The following is a 15,806-nucleotide window of genomic DNA, read 5'->3' on the forward strand; positions in this document are numbered from 1 at the left end:
CTGTGGTCACATAAAAAAACACAAACATTTATTTTTTTAACATAATTCCTGATAAAAGGGATGATGATGTATACCTTAAGCATTTCACTCTCCAGCTCTTCATCACTCTCAATGACAGGTTTGTGGTGAATTTCATCATCAAAGTCTGTATATTCCTGTTGTATATATGTAGTATACAGATCAACATCACAGTTCACATCAAATAGTCCCAACAGAATATGTACCGGTATGCGACAGTAGAAGTATTAAATAATTTGTGCAGTAAACCAAACAAGGGTCCAATGCTTTAATGTGACCCTGTCACTAGGAAGTCAAAACTAAAAGTAGAATTACCTGTAAAAAGAAGAGGCTCTGTACTTGCCTTTCCATCCAGTGTATTAAAACACTGCCAACATTCTGCTCCTCAGCCACAGCAAGTATTACACCCTTCAGGTGGGCTGAATACCCGCTCTAAAATATATTTCCATTGCACACCAAACTGGGGTTGCTTCATCAGGCAGAGTGACATCATGCCTGCATGCAGCAGGGGAGCAGGTATTTTACACAAACAGCAGTGTGGCATACATGCATCAGCCAAGGAGCAGCATCTCTACAGCGATTTAACACATGGGCCACTGGAAAAATTGGATTTTTGTACTTACCGTAAAATCCATTTCTCTGATTTCATTGACGGACACAGCGATCCATAAATCATAACTAATGGGTTATATTGCCTCCTCCATGAGTAGAAATAGGCAGAACAAAAAAAAACCTGGATACACCCATAGGCCGTCCTTTGCTGGTATATAACCCCCCTCTCTGCTCTAAGTAATCAGTTTAGTAGCAAGCAGTATTAGAAGTATCAGAAATCCTTAGAGGGGCGGGTGCTGTATCCGTTGATAAGTACAAAAATCCAATTTTCTCTTTCGTTCACTGACAGACACAGCGCTCCATAAATCATAACTACTGGGACAACGAAAACAAGAGAAGGGCTCACAAACGCATGTAGTAAATATGCATGTGAGAAAATAACATCAACAAGTAGCCTCCAGGGCTATTCGACTGTTCCAGTGCTGCAGGGAGACCAGATGGTGTCCATAATAGCTTAGGCTGACGCATTTCAAGGGAGAACCCTCTTCCTCAGAGCCCTCTGAGAAAAAAGGGTTCCTCTTTTCGGAGTCTGACCTCCAAAAGGACTCTGTAGCTGCCAGACACAAACGAATCACACAAACCACATCCAAGGTATGCAAAGCAAATTCCTTGGGATGAGCCAGCTTAGGACACAAGGAAGGCAACACAATGTCCTCATTCAAATGGAAGTCAGAGACAACTTTGGGCAGGAATTATGGACAGGGACGAAGAACCACTTTAACCCTATGGACCACCAAATAGGAACTGCGACAGGATAATGCCACCAATTCCAAAAGCCTGTGGGCAGAGGTAATAGCCACCAAGAACGCTACCTTCTGGGACATCATAGGCAAGGAAATCTCCCGAATATTTTCAAATGGAGGTTTCTGGAGAACCAAAAGCACTAAGTTTAAATCCCATGGCGGCAAAAGAGACTGTACAGATGGAGCCACATGTTGAACCCCCTGAATGAAGGTACGAACTAAAAAGAGTATGTGGCTAGGGGTCAGTGAAAGAAGATTGCCAAGGAAGACACCTGGCGCTGAATGGTACTCAAGGCCGACTTCTGCTCAACACCTCATTGAAGAAAGGCTTAGTCCCGAGCCACAGAAAAGGATTGAGGATGAGTGCCAATCAACTCACACCAAGAAATGTACGCCTTCCACGTACGATGGTAAATCTTGCTGGAAGACGACTTCCTCACCTTCACTATAGTAGGGATCTGAAGCAGAACGTTTGGACAGCACAAGAGCTGTATCCAAAGCTGCATCACAAAAAAACTGCAGCCCATGGACCAACTGGTCCGCTAAATTAATATAAGCAGCGGGAATCTGCTCATTCCCCAGACCTTGGCGCAAAAGCTTGGCCCATTCAGTTAGGGTCTGAGACACCAGGGCTGAGGCAAAGACTGCCGCAATGCCAAACCAGCCATAGTAAACATGCTGCATGCCAAAGCCTGCGTTTTCCTGTCAGCTGGGTCTTCAAAGGACATGGATTCCTCTACTGAAATCATGGTTGCTTTATTTAACATGGAAACAGGAGGGTCCAGCACGGTGGATTAGTTCACTTTTTTAAAAGTGACTCCTCAAAAGGGTAACGTACAGCAAAACGTTTGGGCACTACAAAGTGTAACTTTAGTTGTTCCCATTCTTTACAGAAAAACCTGTCAAAATAAGGCACCTAAGGAAACACCTTTGGAGTGCGAGGTGATGCTAACCAAACGACACCGCCTCGTAGCTACATCAGCCACATCCTCCATTTTTAAAGTGTCACTCACTGCAGTGATAAGTGCGTCTACCATGCTGCGACCATGGAGGAATCATCCTCGTTATCGGATTGGATCTGGGGGTGTGATATTAAGCCCACCGGGACGAGCCACGTCGACGGCGGCATCCAGCTCAGAATTAGATGAGACAGACTGAGCAGGGGAAGGCGGGGGACCCTTCCTCCTGGGCCTTTGCCCACATGCCACTTCCACCTGGGACACTAAGGACTGCAGGACCGCTGTCAGTGCAACCGAGGGAAGCTGGGGTTCTGAGGGACCTGCTACCCCCATGAGGGGGTCAGTGGGGAGATGTGACCCTGAGGCTCCATAAGGAAAGGAAGACCTTGCAGTACAAAAAAACTATCTTTTGGCACCACTAAAGGATCGTCCCAAGGTGCAGGGTACCCATCAGCAGAGAGAGATCACAAAGGACCCCAAAGGACTCACCCTACAGACCGGAGGAGTGCCAAAAATTCGGACCCAGCAACAGCAAGGACGCCATCCCTTTTGATATGTCCCAGTAACAGAAAGAGGAAACTGAGGAGGAAGAACTTTGGCATCCCCACAAGGCTTTGGTCGTCTCCAGCGTCGCCTGGACTAAGGGAAAATGGCTGCCGTGACATCATTGGGCTACACAAACATGGCTGCCAGCCAGAGACCAGAGCAGCTGAACATGCTGCTGGATCTTCCCTGCGCCCTCTGCAAGGGGACCCCCCTGAAGGTACTGTACTCCACAGATAGGATACACGTTAGGGGAGACTCCACTGCGCACTCTGCACTGGGACCCCCCTGCACTATACCCACACTGCAACCAGTTAGGGCATGCACCTAGGGGTCTCCTACACTAGGTCACCTCCAGACTACAAGAGCAGGACATACACTTACAGAGTGGGGAGGGTGGGGAAGACCCCAGGAGTCTCCACTGCGATCTCTGCCCAGGGACCTCCACCAGACTCCAGGTCCTTACAGGGGGAAAGGAAGTGGGGGAAGCCCAGCTCAATGATTTTAGGATGGGAGGAGGGAACCTGAAGGCAGGTCAGACCATCCCCGGAGATAACCCGCATCCACCCTGAAAAACTGCCAAAAGGGGAGAGAAGGGCTGTACTTCCCCTTCCATGGTGCGGTAACGCTCCAGGCAGAATCTTCGCTACCAAAGATGGGGAGCTGTCGGTCAAGGGACTGCTGCGACTCAGACCCACGCCAGGTCGTATGCGACCTTTGCGAGACATTTAACTCACAGGTCAGCCTCTGTCCGTGAGACTAGGTCGCGTTTGACCGCGTAGCTGCGGTCTCCATGTGCTCGCTGGCTGGACTGGAGGGATTACTGGATCTAGATTATCTAACCTGTCACCCAGCCCGGCAGTTGATTGTAGATCTCCCAAGGGAAAAAACAAAAAAGATGTAAGGAAGGAGAAAAAATTGCTAGGACCAGAGATCCTAGCCGGGAGCCTAGGTTCTTACTCCTGGCTAGACAGATTAAAACTGATTACCTAGAGCAGAGAGGGTGTTATATACCAAATAAGGACAGCCCATGGGCGTAGCCAGGTGTTTTTTGTCCTGCCTAGTCCTACTCCTGGAGGAGGAAATATAACCTAGTAGTTATGATTTATGGAGCGTTGTGTCCATCGATGAACGAAAGAGAAAGTAAGTTTAGACCCTTTTGTTTTACATGAAATTCTTCTTTCTATTTGACCCTGTAGAAACACTTGAAAGGAAATCAGTTTGTCCATGAATAGCAAAGCAGCAAGTTTATGAACTTCAGTCCTCCTCCCCTTTGGTACCACTATTATGTCACGTGCGCAGCTGCGCCCATAGGCACTTGGATTGTTATAAAAAAAAAAAAAAATAAAAAAAAAAAAACTTACCTACGAAGCAAATGGGGCCTTGACATTTGACTAAGATATATGGAACCCCCTGCCTTTGCCTTCCTTATCTCCGAATCCCTGTTCTTTCTTTTCTTCTCACTCCCTCATTTTCCATCTTGTGTGAAATCCTTTTTTTACCCTTTTTTCCTCACGTTCTCTGGACATACCCTTACATGTAGCATAGTCTTCCGATGGCCTCCTCCTCCTCCCTCAGCACTCAAAAAGCTACTAGATTGCTTCAAGAGAGGTCCCCACTTCACTGTACACTTGCCCATTAAAGGCAACTTCAGTTTTCTAATAGCTTTGGGCTCATGCACATTGTTATTCACTGGACCTGTTCTCCTGGACCTTCCTTGTACTGTAACAATCCTCTATTTCGTCCAAAAGCATCCACTCATCCATAAAGCTGTAGGGATTCTGACCGGCATTGCTAGTAGGCGTGATGACGTCACAGCGTCCAGGTCCTTTGTCAGAATATGTCAAAGCATATGCGTAAACAGCAATCCAAAACCCATGGAAGACATTATACTTTAATTAAATGCATAGGAGAGGGGAATGGACACCGACATCATCACACATTCCAGCAATGCTGGCTGAAATCCCTACAGCTGTATATACAAATGGAGGCATGACTTATATATGATTAGACTTTGTATTTAGAGAGAATTGATCTAGTACAGCTAACTATTGGTTTGAATTTAGTCTCTTGTATGGATCCTTGTCATATTCCATGATACAAATACAGATCTTAAATGTAAAGAGGGGTGTACTTTAAAATAACTTAAAATGTGTACAAGAATATACCTAATGTTGAAAGCTCACCTCCATAGATTCATCATCTTTCTTGCATTGGATTTCCCCCATGGCTTCCATCAGCTGAAGTTCCTCTTCAGTTATTCCTAAAGTCATGCCAAAGTCTTGGTCCAAATTCTGCTTAAAATGGGCATCATTTTCTTCAGTAGATTTAGAATTTGTTTCTTGCATGCAGCCATCATCTTTATTAACTGAATGAATTTTACTATCAGACACACAGGTTCCAGCTTTGTTATGACCCTCTGGTGAGCCTTCACAAACCAATTCTTCAGAATCCTCCTGTGTCTTTGTTGCTTCCACAAGTATACTTCTGACATCTTCCAGACTCTCAGAAAGCTTTGCAAGAATATCTGCAGCTCTATGAAATTATATTTTCATGGGTTTAAAAAGTGGTATTTCAGTTGCTCATATCTTGCTACAGGTAGTGATCAGACAAGAAAAGCAGCAAACAGTCTCACCAGTAAATTTAATTGCAAAGAGGCTCCTTTTTACAGCGGCTGCCAGGGGGCAGTAAAAACAGATGGTTGAGCCACAGTTTTGCCAAACCTAAATTCTACCATTGCAGCCAGATTAGGCTGTACATGTTCACTCCAGCGATGCTTTGTGGCAGCAATTTTATCTCAGCTTGCAGAATGGCTAATTTAACAAAGGTGGCCAGGGCATGGTTACAACAGGTGGCTGAGCCTTGGATTTACTACCAATCAGCCTCCCATGTAACAGTTCTACCATTGCAACCAAATGGTGCTGTACACATGCTGCAGCTGTAATGCTTTGTGGCAATTTTAATTTAGCTTGCTGAGATTGGCAATGCTTGTCAAACACAGCCATTAGGCTCAGTGGGAGCACACCAGAAACGCAAACCAAATGCTTCACTGACAGTGGTTGCGCAGTATTTCAATACAAATCCCCCAGTTTAAGAAAAAAGAAAAAAGCCCAGTAAAAATCCACAGCAGATTGCTTGTCAGAGGATGGAAGACACTGCTCGTCTGTGGTGGGGAAGAGCTCCTTGCCCACTGCAATTTATGAAAGCTTTCAGTATTTTAATGCAAAATTTCCTTTGGGACTAGCCCCCCCCCTCCCCCCAAAAAAACCCAAAAAAACAAACAAAAAAAAAACAAATCAGAAGGCAGCAGGAATGCCACCAGAACACATGGCAGTTGCTGCTCTACCAACCTCTGAAAATTGCGATCCGTCGCCGATAGACAGTAGCTACAGCCACCCATGTGAAAGAGCCTTTCCAACATAAAATCTATATTGTTACATTTAACACACTAAAATACAATTACAACTTCAAATAACTGACACAAGCAGTGCTGTAACTGAACACATAATGGCTTGGGTACTAAAGTCCATTTGTCATCAGAAAGCATTATAGATTCTCTTGTGGCATATACTTTGATTGCGGGAAACCCACAGCAGGTTTTGCTGCCTAATGCTGTTGCTTACAGTGACAAAAGACATGCACTGTGTGCAAATCAGTATGCAATAATTTCATTTTTACAAGGCCCTGAACATATGCAACTTTGCTGTAAAAAAGAAATGACTACCGGCGTACCAGTTGTCACATGAGCCTACAAAAAGATTTTAACTGTACTTCCTTTCCAATAAAAACTGGCATAACACCTGTTTCTTCACCTCACATTTGCATTACAATAGATCATGATTTCCAGTAAGGTAATGTTACACAAATAATTACCTTTGTGCCTTTCCACACATTTCAAAATCATATGGGACTTGATCAACTAAATCAAGGCACTCCTGTGACAGAGCTTTCAGTTTGTCCTTCATGTCAAGCGAAGCCGAACTATCTTCTGTAATACACACAGTAGTCATAGGGGCACATATAAAATGTTTGTGAAATCATATTTTTAACTAATGGCTATAGAAAGTTACCTGCACTGACATGGAACAGATCCCTTTCTCTCTCGTCCATGTTCTCTAATTTTTGGTAAATTAGAAGACTAGCCTGAAACGTAAACAAGAATCTCAAACGTCATGTAAGATTTCAAGATAGTTTTACTTGATTAGATCTCCTTTGACTGATAAACAGATATTAAGCCCATCAGGAACATTCTTGCAATTGTTTGCACACTTTAAAAAAAGCATTTTAGGCCTGAAGAGTAGTTAAAACCTGCAAACATTCATTTTCTGAAAGCAGAGATCGTGGAGAATAAAATGGTAGTTCTAAATTTTTGTCACACACAAAATTAATGCAATGGTTTATCAAGTGACAATTTTTTGTTAAAAAAAAAAAACACACTATAGTTACATATTAAAGCACAAAAAATGCAATATATTACCCGTTTTTTGGTAAAATCTAAAATATGAGGTTGTGTCAAGTAATTAGATACCCAAAATGTCAAGCTTTAAAATGACACATGCCCGTGAAACTTTGGAACTCTAAATTTTCCATAGGAAAAGCTTTAAAAGTCCCTATAGGTCATCAGTTTAGAGTTAATCTTTAAAAATATCTCTAGAAGTATTTCACTTACTCTGGAGTGCACAGTAATACAGGTGTACCACAAACAACATTTTTGTACGTAGGCACAACTGGGGCATAATTCATAAAAGTTATAAGGTAAGTGCTGTGCTACCACTCTCTGCAAATATGTAAGTGAGACTTCAATGCTAGAAATGGAATACATAAATCAACTAAAATACCAACGTAATTAAGCATGAAATCTCGTCCTTAAAGTTCACCAAATATTAGACTGTGCCAGTTCACATAACAAAAGTGACAGTTCATCAAATATGCGTCATGCGAGATTTTTGTAAATAAAAAAAATATCTGCACTTCTAAAGAACCTCTGGCACATGTTTTAGATTTGTATATTCATGTATGCGGGGGTCTCAAATCTTTTTCTTTTTTTTGGAGGGGGGGGGGGCGGATAAGTGCCTTAGTGATATCCAAATCTGGAAGTGATGTAGTGCATGTCACTTCCACATTCATTTTTGCTCATCTCCCTCCTCCCTGCCCACAGAGACAGCAAAACCCAAGAAAACATGGTGGAAAGGTACCATAAGCAAAAAAGTGCACTAACAGGGTCCCTAGAAGCCGGCTGCTCAGTCACTTGATTGCTTCCACCTGACAGGCGACAGTTGGCTTGTCAGATTAACGTGCACTACTGCAGCAGTGAGTGTGTGTAAATCCTCCCGCTGCTGCTAATGTATGCCATAGATCGGTGGCATCGAGAGGGTTTAATAAAACTAAAGATTTACTAAAATATACTCCAAAACGTTTTAATTGATTTACAAAAACACCATAAAATAATATTGATACATATTGTAGTCCTTAAAGGTTATGAAAACCATAACCTGGGAACTCCTCTTACTTGGTCTTTTTTGGCCTGTTAAAAATACATTTGAAAGCAATTTGTTATATATGACAGAAAAGTGGAAAACAATCTGCTGATCCTGCCAAAAATCTAAGTAAGATAACTTCCTGTTCTCTATTTCTGTGCTGCACTCTTATCAGTTAAATTATTCCTTTCTAGAAAAAGAGAGGGGGAGGCGTTTGTACTGTGAATCAAGAAAAGCTAAGAGTCTAGGATAAAAAATAGCATTTTTGTACTCAAAGTAAAATCCTTTTCTCTAAATTCATTGACATACACCGCTCCATATTCTTCAACATAGGGGTATGCTGCCCTCTACAGGAGTAGGACTAGACAGACAACACAAAAGCTTGGCTACGCCCTGTGGGCTGTCCTCAGCTGACATAATCCTCCTGAGTTAGAGATACTCACTTTGTTTAGTAGCAAACAGTAACAGAAGCATAAAGACTCCTTAGAGGGGTGGGTGCTGTGTCAGTCAATGAACTCATAAAAAAGGATTTTACATTGAGTACAAAAATCCTATTTTCTCTTCCCTTCATTGACAGACACAGCTCCATATTCTTCACCATAGGGATGTCCCAAACCAGTGCCAAACATGAGGGTGGGAACAACAAACCCAAGGCTAAACACAAGCTAATCCAGGTAATAGTAGCTCAACTAGGAGCCCAACCTAAAATAGACCCTCAAGAGGGAAAAACAGACCCTCTAAATTGCAGCCTGCAAAACTTTGCACTTAAAGGAGGCATCCGCAGATGCCAAAATATCCACTTTGTAAAACTGTGAAAAAAGTATGCACCGACGACCAAGTGGACGATGTGCACACCTGCGCCACTGACGCCTGATGACAGAAGGCCGAAAAAGCACTAAGTGCCCGAGTAGAATGTGCCATTACAGGGAAAGGGGGAAACCCGACCCCTAAGAAAATAAGCATGGGACACCGTCTGTCTGATCCAACTGGAAATGGTAGAAGAGGAAGCCCCTTCCACTGTCCATTCCTAAGCACAAAGAGGGAGTCTGGCCTCCGAAAGGAATCAAAGGAATCGGTGGCTGCAAAATAGACCCGAATAGCTCAAACAACATCCAGAGTATGCAAGGCAAATTCCCTGGGGTGAGGCGGCCTGGGACACAAGGACGGCAGCACAATGTCCTCATTCAAATGGAAATCAGAGACAACCTTCGGGAAGAACGATGACCGTGGTCACAGGACCACCTTATCCCTGTGAACCACCAGGTAGGGAGAACAACAAGTTAAAGCCGCCAACTCCGACACCCTTCGAGCAGAGGTGATAGCCACCAAAAAAGCCACCTTTGTGACAGAGCAAGTAAAGTGATCTCCCATATGTCTTCAAAGGGAGGCTTTTAAAGAACCAACATAACTAGGTTGAATACCCACGGAGGAGAACGTACAGGTAGAGTAAAATGACGAACCCCCTAAAAAGGCATGTATGCACCAATGAATAGGAAACCAAAAGGTCTTAAAAAAAAAAAGAAAAAAAAAAAATAGACTGCCAAGGCAAACACTTGGCCTTTCATGGTGCTCAAGCCAGTTTTGAATCAACACCCTGTTGAAGAAAGAAAGGCCAGAACTTGAGCCACTGCAAAGGAATGAGGATGGACTCCTCGAACCTCTCACCAGGAAATGTACACCTTCTACGTCCGATGATAAAGCTTTCGAGATGTAGATTTCCTCACTTTCAACATGGTTGGAATCAAAGAGCCAGACAAGCCCCTATCTTTCAGCACCTGGCTCTCAACAGCCAGGCCGTCAAAGCCAGCAACCGTAAAACAGGATGAAATATCAGCCCTTGAGACAACAAATCGTCCCTGAAAGGAAGCCTCCAGGGGACCTTGGCGAACGGTTGCCGGCATACCAAGACCGGTGAGGCAAGTCCGGAGCCACCAGAATGACCAGAAACCCTTCGGCCTCGATCCTGCATAAAAGTTGCGAAAGAAGCTGGCGCGGAAGAAAGGCTTAAATCCGATGGTACTGGCTCCATGGAGCCACCAGAGCGTATGTGGCATCTGCCAGAGGATCTCGTGACCTGGCCATGAACCTCTGCATCTTTTTGTTGAGCCGAGACGCCAACAGATCCACCTCGAGGGAGCCCCATCGCAGACAAACCTGATGAAACACGTTTGGAGGATAAAGGGACCATTCCTCCTGGTCCAACGCCTGATGAGGTAATCCGCCTGCCAAAATTTTCCACGCTGGAAATGTGCACAGTGGAGAGGGCCTGAAACAAACCATTCTGCCCACCAGAGAATGCTGGACACCACCAGGGCCGCTAACACACTCTTTATGCCACCTGGTGATCCACATAAGCCATGGCCATGGCGTTGTCCAACTGAATCTGCACCAGGAACCCCCGGGGCTGCTCGTTCAATGATTCAGGCAAAGCCTGATGGCTCGAAGTTCCAAGACATTGATGGGCATTCGTAGCAAGGTCGAGGAACACAGCCACCAGACCAGAGAACACTTTGTCGCCCGACTCAGAAAAATCACCTTGTCCAGCGACTTGGGACACTTGTCCCATGTGACCAGAATCTCCTCTTGAAGAAGTCTCGTGTAGAACCGTGCAAACGGAACTGCTTCCATCAGGCCCAACACTCGCATGCATGTCCGAAGGGATGACCACGTGTGGGCTAGCAACAGTTGAATCTCTTGGTCGGAACCAGGGCAACTCCTGATAATTCAGAAGCCACCCTATCTCACACAAAGTCTGGAGAGTAATTGCCACATCAGCCTTTAGAGCTGACGGAGACTCTGCTCGCAAGAGGAGGTCATTAAGGTACCCCAGAACAGCAAGTCCCTTCTGATGCAGCAACACTAAGACCGGGGCCAACACTTTCGTGAAGAACCAAGGAGCAGAAGCTAGACCGAAGTGTAGCACCACAAACTGATAGTGCTCCTTTCTCACAGTAAAGAGGAGGAAATGCTGATGCCGGGTGCAAATTGGAATGCGCAAGTAGGCATCTTTGACGTCTAAAGAAGCCAGGAAACCCCCTTGATGCAGAGACACCCCCATTGTCCGAAAGGACTCCATCCTGAATTATTGCACCCGCACAAAACGGTTCAGGGCCTTTAGTCCAGAATCAGACGAACTTGCCCTCTTTCCTGGAAGCCATGACAGGGTATGAATAAAAACCCCAAAAACTTTAGGACAACAGAACCGGGACAATCACGCCCTGGGACAAAAAGTCCTGCCCTGCCCACAACAGAGCTTGTAGCTGATCCGGGGGCAGGCGCACAGTGGAAGGAAGGAACCATTCCAGAGGACAAGAACAGGATTCTATCTTGAAACCGGAATACAATCACCTCGTGGACCCACTGGTTGCTGACCCGGGAGGTTCACAATCCTGGAACCAATAAAGAAATCCCCCCAACTCCAGATACGGATGGGGGGGGGGAACCTTCATGGGGAAGGGGAGTTGTCAGCAGGTCTGGAGAAGCCTGCTCTCGGATTGCCAGACCAAGGCCGCTAGAAACAGAGGCTTTGAGGGACTTGGAATCTTTTTCTGAAGTCCATGAAGGACAACAAAAACTTCTTATGACTATAAAGAAAGTCCCACGCCGCTGGGGAGGCACCTTCCCCTTCCCAGACAGTGGATGGAAGATACTCTTACCACCTGTCAAGACTCCTAATGATGTCATCCAGGGTAGCCCGGAACAGGCAATTCAGTCAGGGCTTCTTGGAGGTTTGATCTGCAGACCAACACTTTAGCCACAAAAAACGTCTAAGCACCACTGCGGAGACGGATAGCTTAAACACTCACGGGAACCGCATCCAAAGACGCATCCCAGGCAAACTGTAGACCTTGGACCAACCGATCCGCCAGTTCGCCATAGGCAGGGGGAAACTGGCCGCCCCTCCATTTCCTCAGAGACGACTCCTTAAAGAGATACCGGACAGCAAAGAGTCTTGGGACCAACAAGGGTTGGAATGGATGCACCCAGCACCTATAGACACAATTGTCAAAATAAGCTATATAAAAGAGAACACCATAACTGCACAGGAACAACCGAATGAGGCCCGCAAAATAAAGGGGAGCCACCAACAGGACCCCGCGGGCCCTTTTTACGGAGGCCCACAGTGGAGGCTGCAAACAGACCCCCCCCCCCCTAAAGGGGACCTCCCGCCGTTAATGCGGGAAGACCTGTAGACAGGCTATCCCCACAGTTCCACTCGGAAAGGCGGATGCCCCACAGTACCATGGCAGCTCAACCTGCCAGGGACCCTGTTCTCCCCCCCAGAGTCATTCTACCAGAAGGGGGCGGCCTAAAGTTTTCGGCTGCGCGGCCCAAAGTTTTGGCCAGCCGCAGGAACCCGTGACCAGCCTGGGGAGTGGAGAGGAAACTGTTGTCCCGGGGTACAATGGCAGCTTCAGCCGCCGCAACTGGGGCCACCCCACCCAGGGTCCAGCTAATAGGCTGCAAAGCCCTGCCTACATTTTCGGCCTGCTCTACCTTGTGGTACTTGGACCCGCGAATACCAGGCAACCCGCCTCCCAGGCACACCAGTTGTCCCAAGGGAACCCAAAAAAGGCCACCCACCCCACAGCAAGCCCACCGAGGGTGACGGGGACAGTACGCCCGCAGGCACCAAGGCCAGGGGCCCCCACAGCCTGGGCATCAACCACCCCCCCATGAGCACAGGGCAGGCAAGCCAGCTCAATGCCACCCATTGAGGGGTAGGGGGGGGGGGGGGAAGAGAAACCCTGGAAGGACTGACCACACCGAGAGTAATTTGTGCGGTCAACATTTCTCTTGTGCTTGGACCTACTCCTGAACTAGGCAAACAAAAACTGAGCATCTCTAAGCAGAAAGGGGGATTATGTCAGCTGAGGACAGCCCACGGGGCACAGCCAAGCTTTTGTGTTGTCTGCCTAGTCCTACTTCTATAGAGGGCAGCATAACCCTATGGTGAAGAATATGGAGCAATGTCTGTCAATGAACGGAAGAGAAAAATTACTTCAACATATGGGAAATCCTGTCACTCCAGCAATATCTTGGATATATTGTGAACAGTGCCTTTTCATTTGTAGTTTAGAGGAGGAACTCCTCACTTCCTGCCACATTGACAACAAAGGCATCACCAAAAAAAAAAAAAAAAAATGGTACTAACCATTTTTTGGCTAGAGATGCACAATAAATATTTTGAAACATTATTACATCTTAAATAACCATTATTAAATCAATTAACTAGTAACTTAACTTACATAAGCATCTGAGGCAGCATAGAGTCTCTGCTCATCAGTAAGAGGAAATTTGTCCCAGCTGCTACAACGAACCGAGTTATCCTTCAGAAGCTGCTTGCTATAGAGGTGTTTAACTAAGCCATTTAAACTCCATTTTTCTCTACATTTAAGCTGCACAAACAGAAAAAATGAATCCACATGTTTATTACAAACTATTTTGTTTTACAATCACAGATTTCATAAAATATTCAAATATAATAAAAAGGGAAAAGCCATTTTGTAGAGAACATTTAGAAGACAACATGATTTCAGATTTATTGCACCCCTTTAACACAAATATGGTAAAATAAATGCATAAAACAAAGTCTGGTTTCAGCATTTTCCTAAAGTAATGAAACAAATGCCTTAAAGCAGGGGTGTCAAACTCAATTTATTCGCGGGCCGCTTTAGCATTATGGTTGCCCTCAAAGGGCCGCTTATATGTCCAGAGCACCCCTTACACGAGACCGCCGCCCACCATCAGAAGTCAAGAGTCACCCACCCTTCCTTACATCACAATGCACCCCCTTACCTTGTGCTGCTGCCCAGGAAAAAGATGTCGGTGGGTCTGGGAAGAAGTGCAGGGTCTGGAGAATCAGAGAAGGGCTGGAGTAGGCTTCCAGAGTCTGCTGAGACCAGGGAAAAAAAAGGCAAGGTGGTGTTGCGGCTGCACAGAGAGGTGCAGGATCTGTAGGAGGAGTTCTGCCCTCCTCTCTGCTGCAAATTGCTGAGAAATGGGGGGAGGCCTTTCTGCAGCTGCACAGAGGAGTGCAGGATATGACAAAGGAGTTCTGTCCTCTCTGCTGCCGGCTAGAGACAAGGTGGGGACAGGGACAAGGGGGCTGCCGCAGCTTCAGGAGAGGTGCAAGGGCCACATGAAATGGCCTGGGGGGCCGCATTCGGCCCGCGGGCCTCATGTTTGACACCTGTGCCTTAAAGGATCATTTGCCCCTATATTGTCACTCTTTCCATTGTGGTTAGGTCCTACCATAGCTGAACCAATGGTTATCATCTGTTATCCAGTGCACTTTCCTGGAGTATACAGAGCAGCAGGCAGATAACAGATCATTTGAGGGCAGGAAGGGCGAGGAAAAACAATTTAATATAAAACAAAAAAGCAGAACAACATACTTTTTCTTTGGCCACATCAGTAAGCTCAATAAATCCCTTTAACTTCACATCAGTATCAGTCAGTAGTTTCCATTGATCCCCTTCAATCCCCACACCGACTTTTTTTATAGACTCGTCTTCAAGCAGCCTCTTTAGACCTTTAGGAAAACCTGTTCAGAGTAAAACGAACAGCTATAAACATGATCAGAAACATGTTCCAGAAACAAGAACAATCTATTTGTGAATCTTCACATAAAAAAAAAAAAAAGTTTAAAAATAGAAATTAAAGGCAAAACGTTTGTAAATAGAAAAACGGAATTTTTGTAAAATCTTACCTGTAAAATTCCTTTCTCTGAGTCCTCCGACAGTCGCCGCCTCTTCATATTCGTCACATATGGGGTATTAGACTTTGCTCCGAAGGAGTAGCTAGGCAACAGAATATGTTAACATTAAAGCTTTTAACATATCCCACCCTCAAGGGGTGGTCCCCTCAGTCAATACCCTCCTACTTCCTGCAACCATTTCTCAGTTTTAGTGGAATAGCAGTAGAGTATACAACCAAACCCCAAAAGAGGGGCGGGGGCGGCGACTGTCGGAGGACTCAGAGAAAGGAATTTTACAGGTAAGATTTTACAAAAATTCAGTTTTCTCTTACGTCCTCCGACAGTCGCCGCCTCTTCATATTCGTCACATATGGGGACGTCCCAAAGCAGTGCAAACATGAGGGGTGGGAAACGCATCCACGCCGAAAAGGCAACACAGTCTCCGCATCAAAGAAAGGAACCTTACCAAAGGAAGGAAACCATCTGGGCAACAGGAAAAACAAGTGCTCAACAGGAGCAACAACCCAGGAAAAGACAAATAACCAGGGGATAAAAAACTTATCCCAACAGCCAGAGGTCCCCATAAGGGACCCTAGGGAATTGCCGCACTAAGAACCTTGCGGCCAAAGGAAGCATCCGCCGATGCCTGAACATCTACTTTGTAGAATGTTGTGAAAGTGTGTACGGTCGACCAAGTCGCCGCCTTACACACCTGGGCTACAGAAGCCCCATGACGACAGGCCCAAGACGTACT

The 15,806-nt window shown here is 45.6% G+C and overlaps 1 protein-coding gene across 1 annotated transcript in view; it reads right to left on the reverse strand.

Annotated features, from left to right (window-relative positions):
• WRN (WRN RecQ like helicase) overlaps window positions 1-15,806 on the reverse strand; it is a 248,339-nt gene that overhangs the window by 189,995 nt on the left and 42,538 nt on the right. Inside the window, exons 4-9 of the mRNA XM_082247844.1 lie at window positions 14,751-14,899; window positions 13,602-13,751; window positions 6,946-7,018; window positions 6,749-6,863; window positions 5,062-5,410; window positions 75-155 (exon numbers count right to left, since the gene is read on the reverse strand). Coding sequence (XP_082103970.1) covers window positions 75-155; window positions 5,062-5,410; window positions 6,749-6,863; window positions 6,946-7,018; window positions 13,602-13,751; window positions 14,751-14,899 — 917 coding nt within the window. The remainder of the gene's footprint in view (window positions 1-74; window positions 156-5,061; window positions 5,411-6,748; window positions 6,864-6,945; window positions 7,019-13,601; window positions 13,752-14,750; window positions 14,900-15,806) is intronic.

The sequence above is a fragment of the Pelophylax lessonae genome (assembly GCF_965119305.1).
Source record: "Pelophylax lessonae genome assembly, chromosome: 1".
Taxonomy (NCBI): domain Eukaryota; kingdom Metazoa; phylum Chordata; class Amphibia; order Anura; family Ranidae; genus Pelophylax; species Pelophylax lessonae.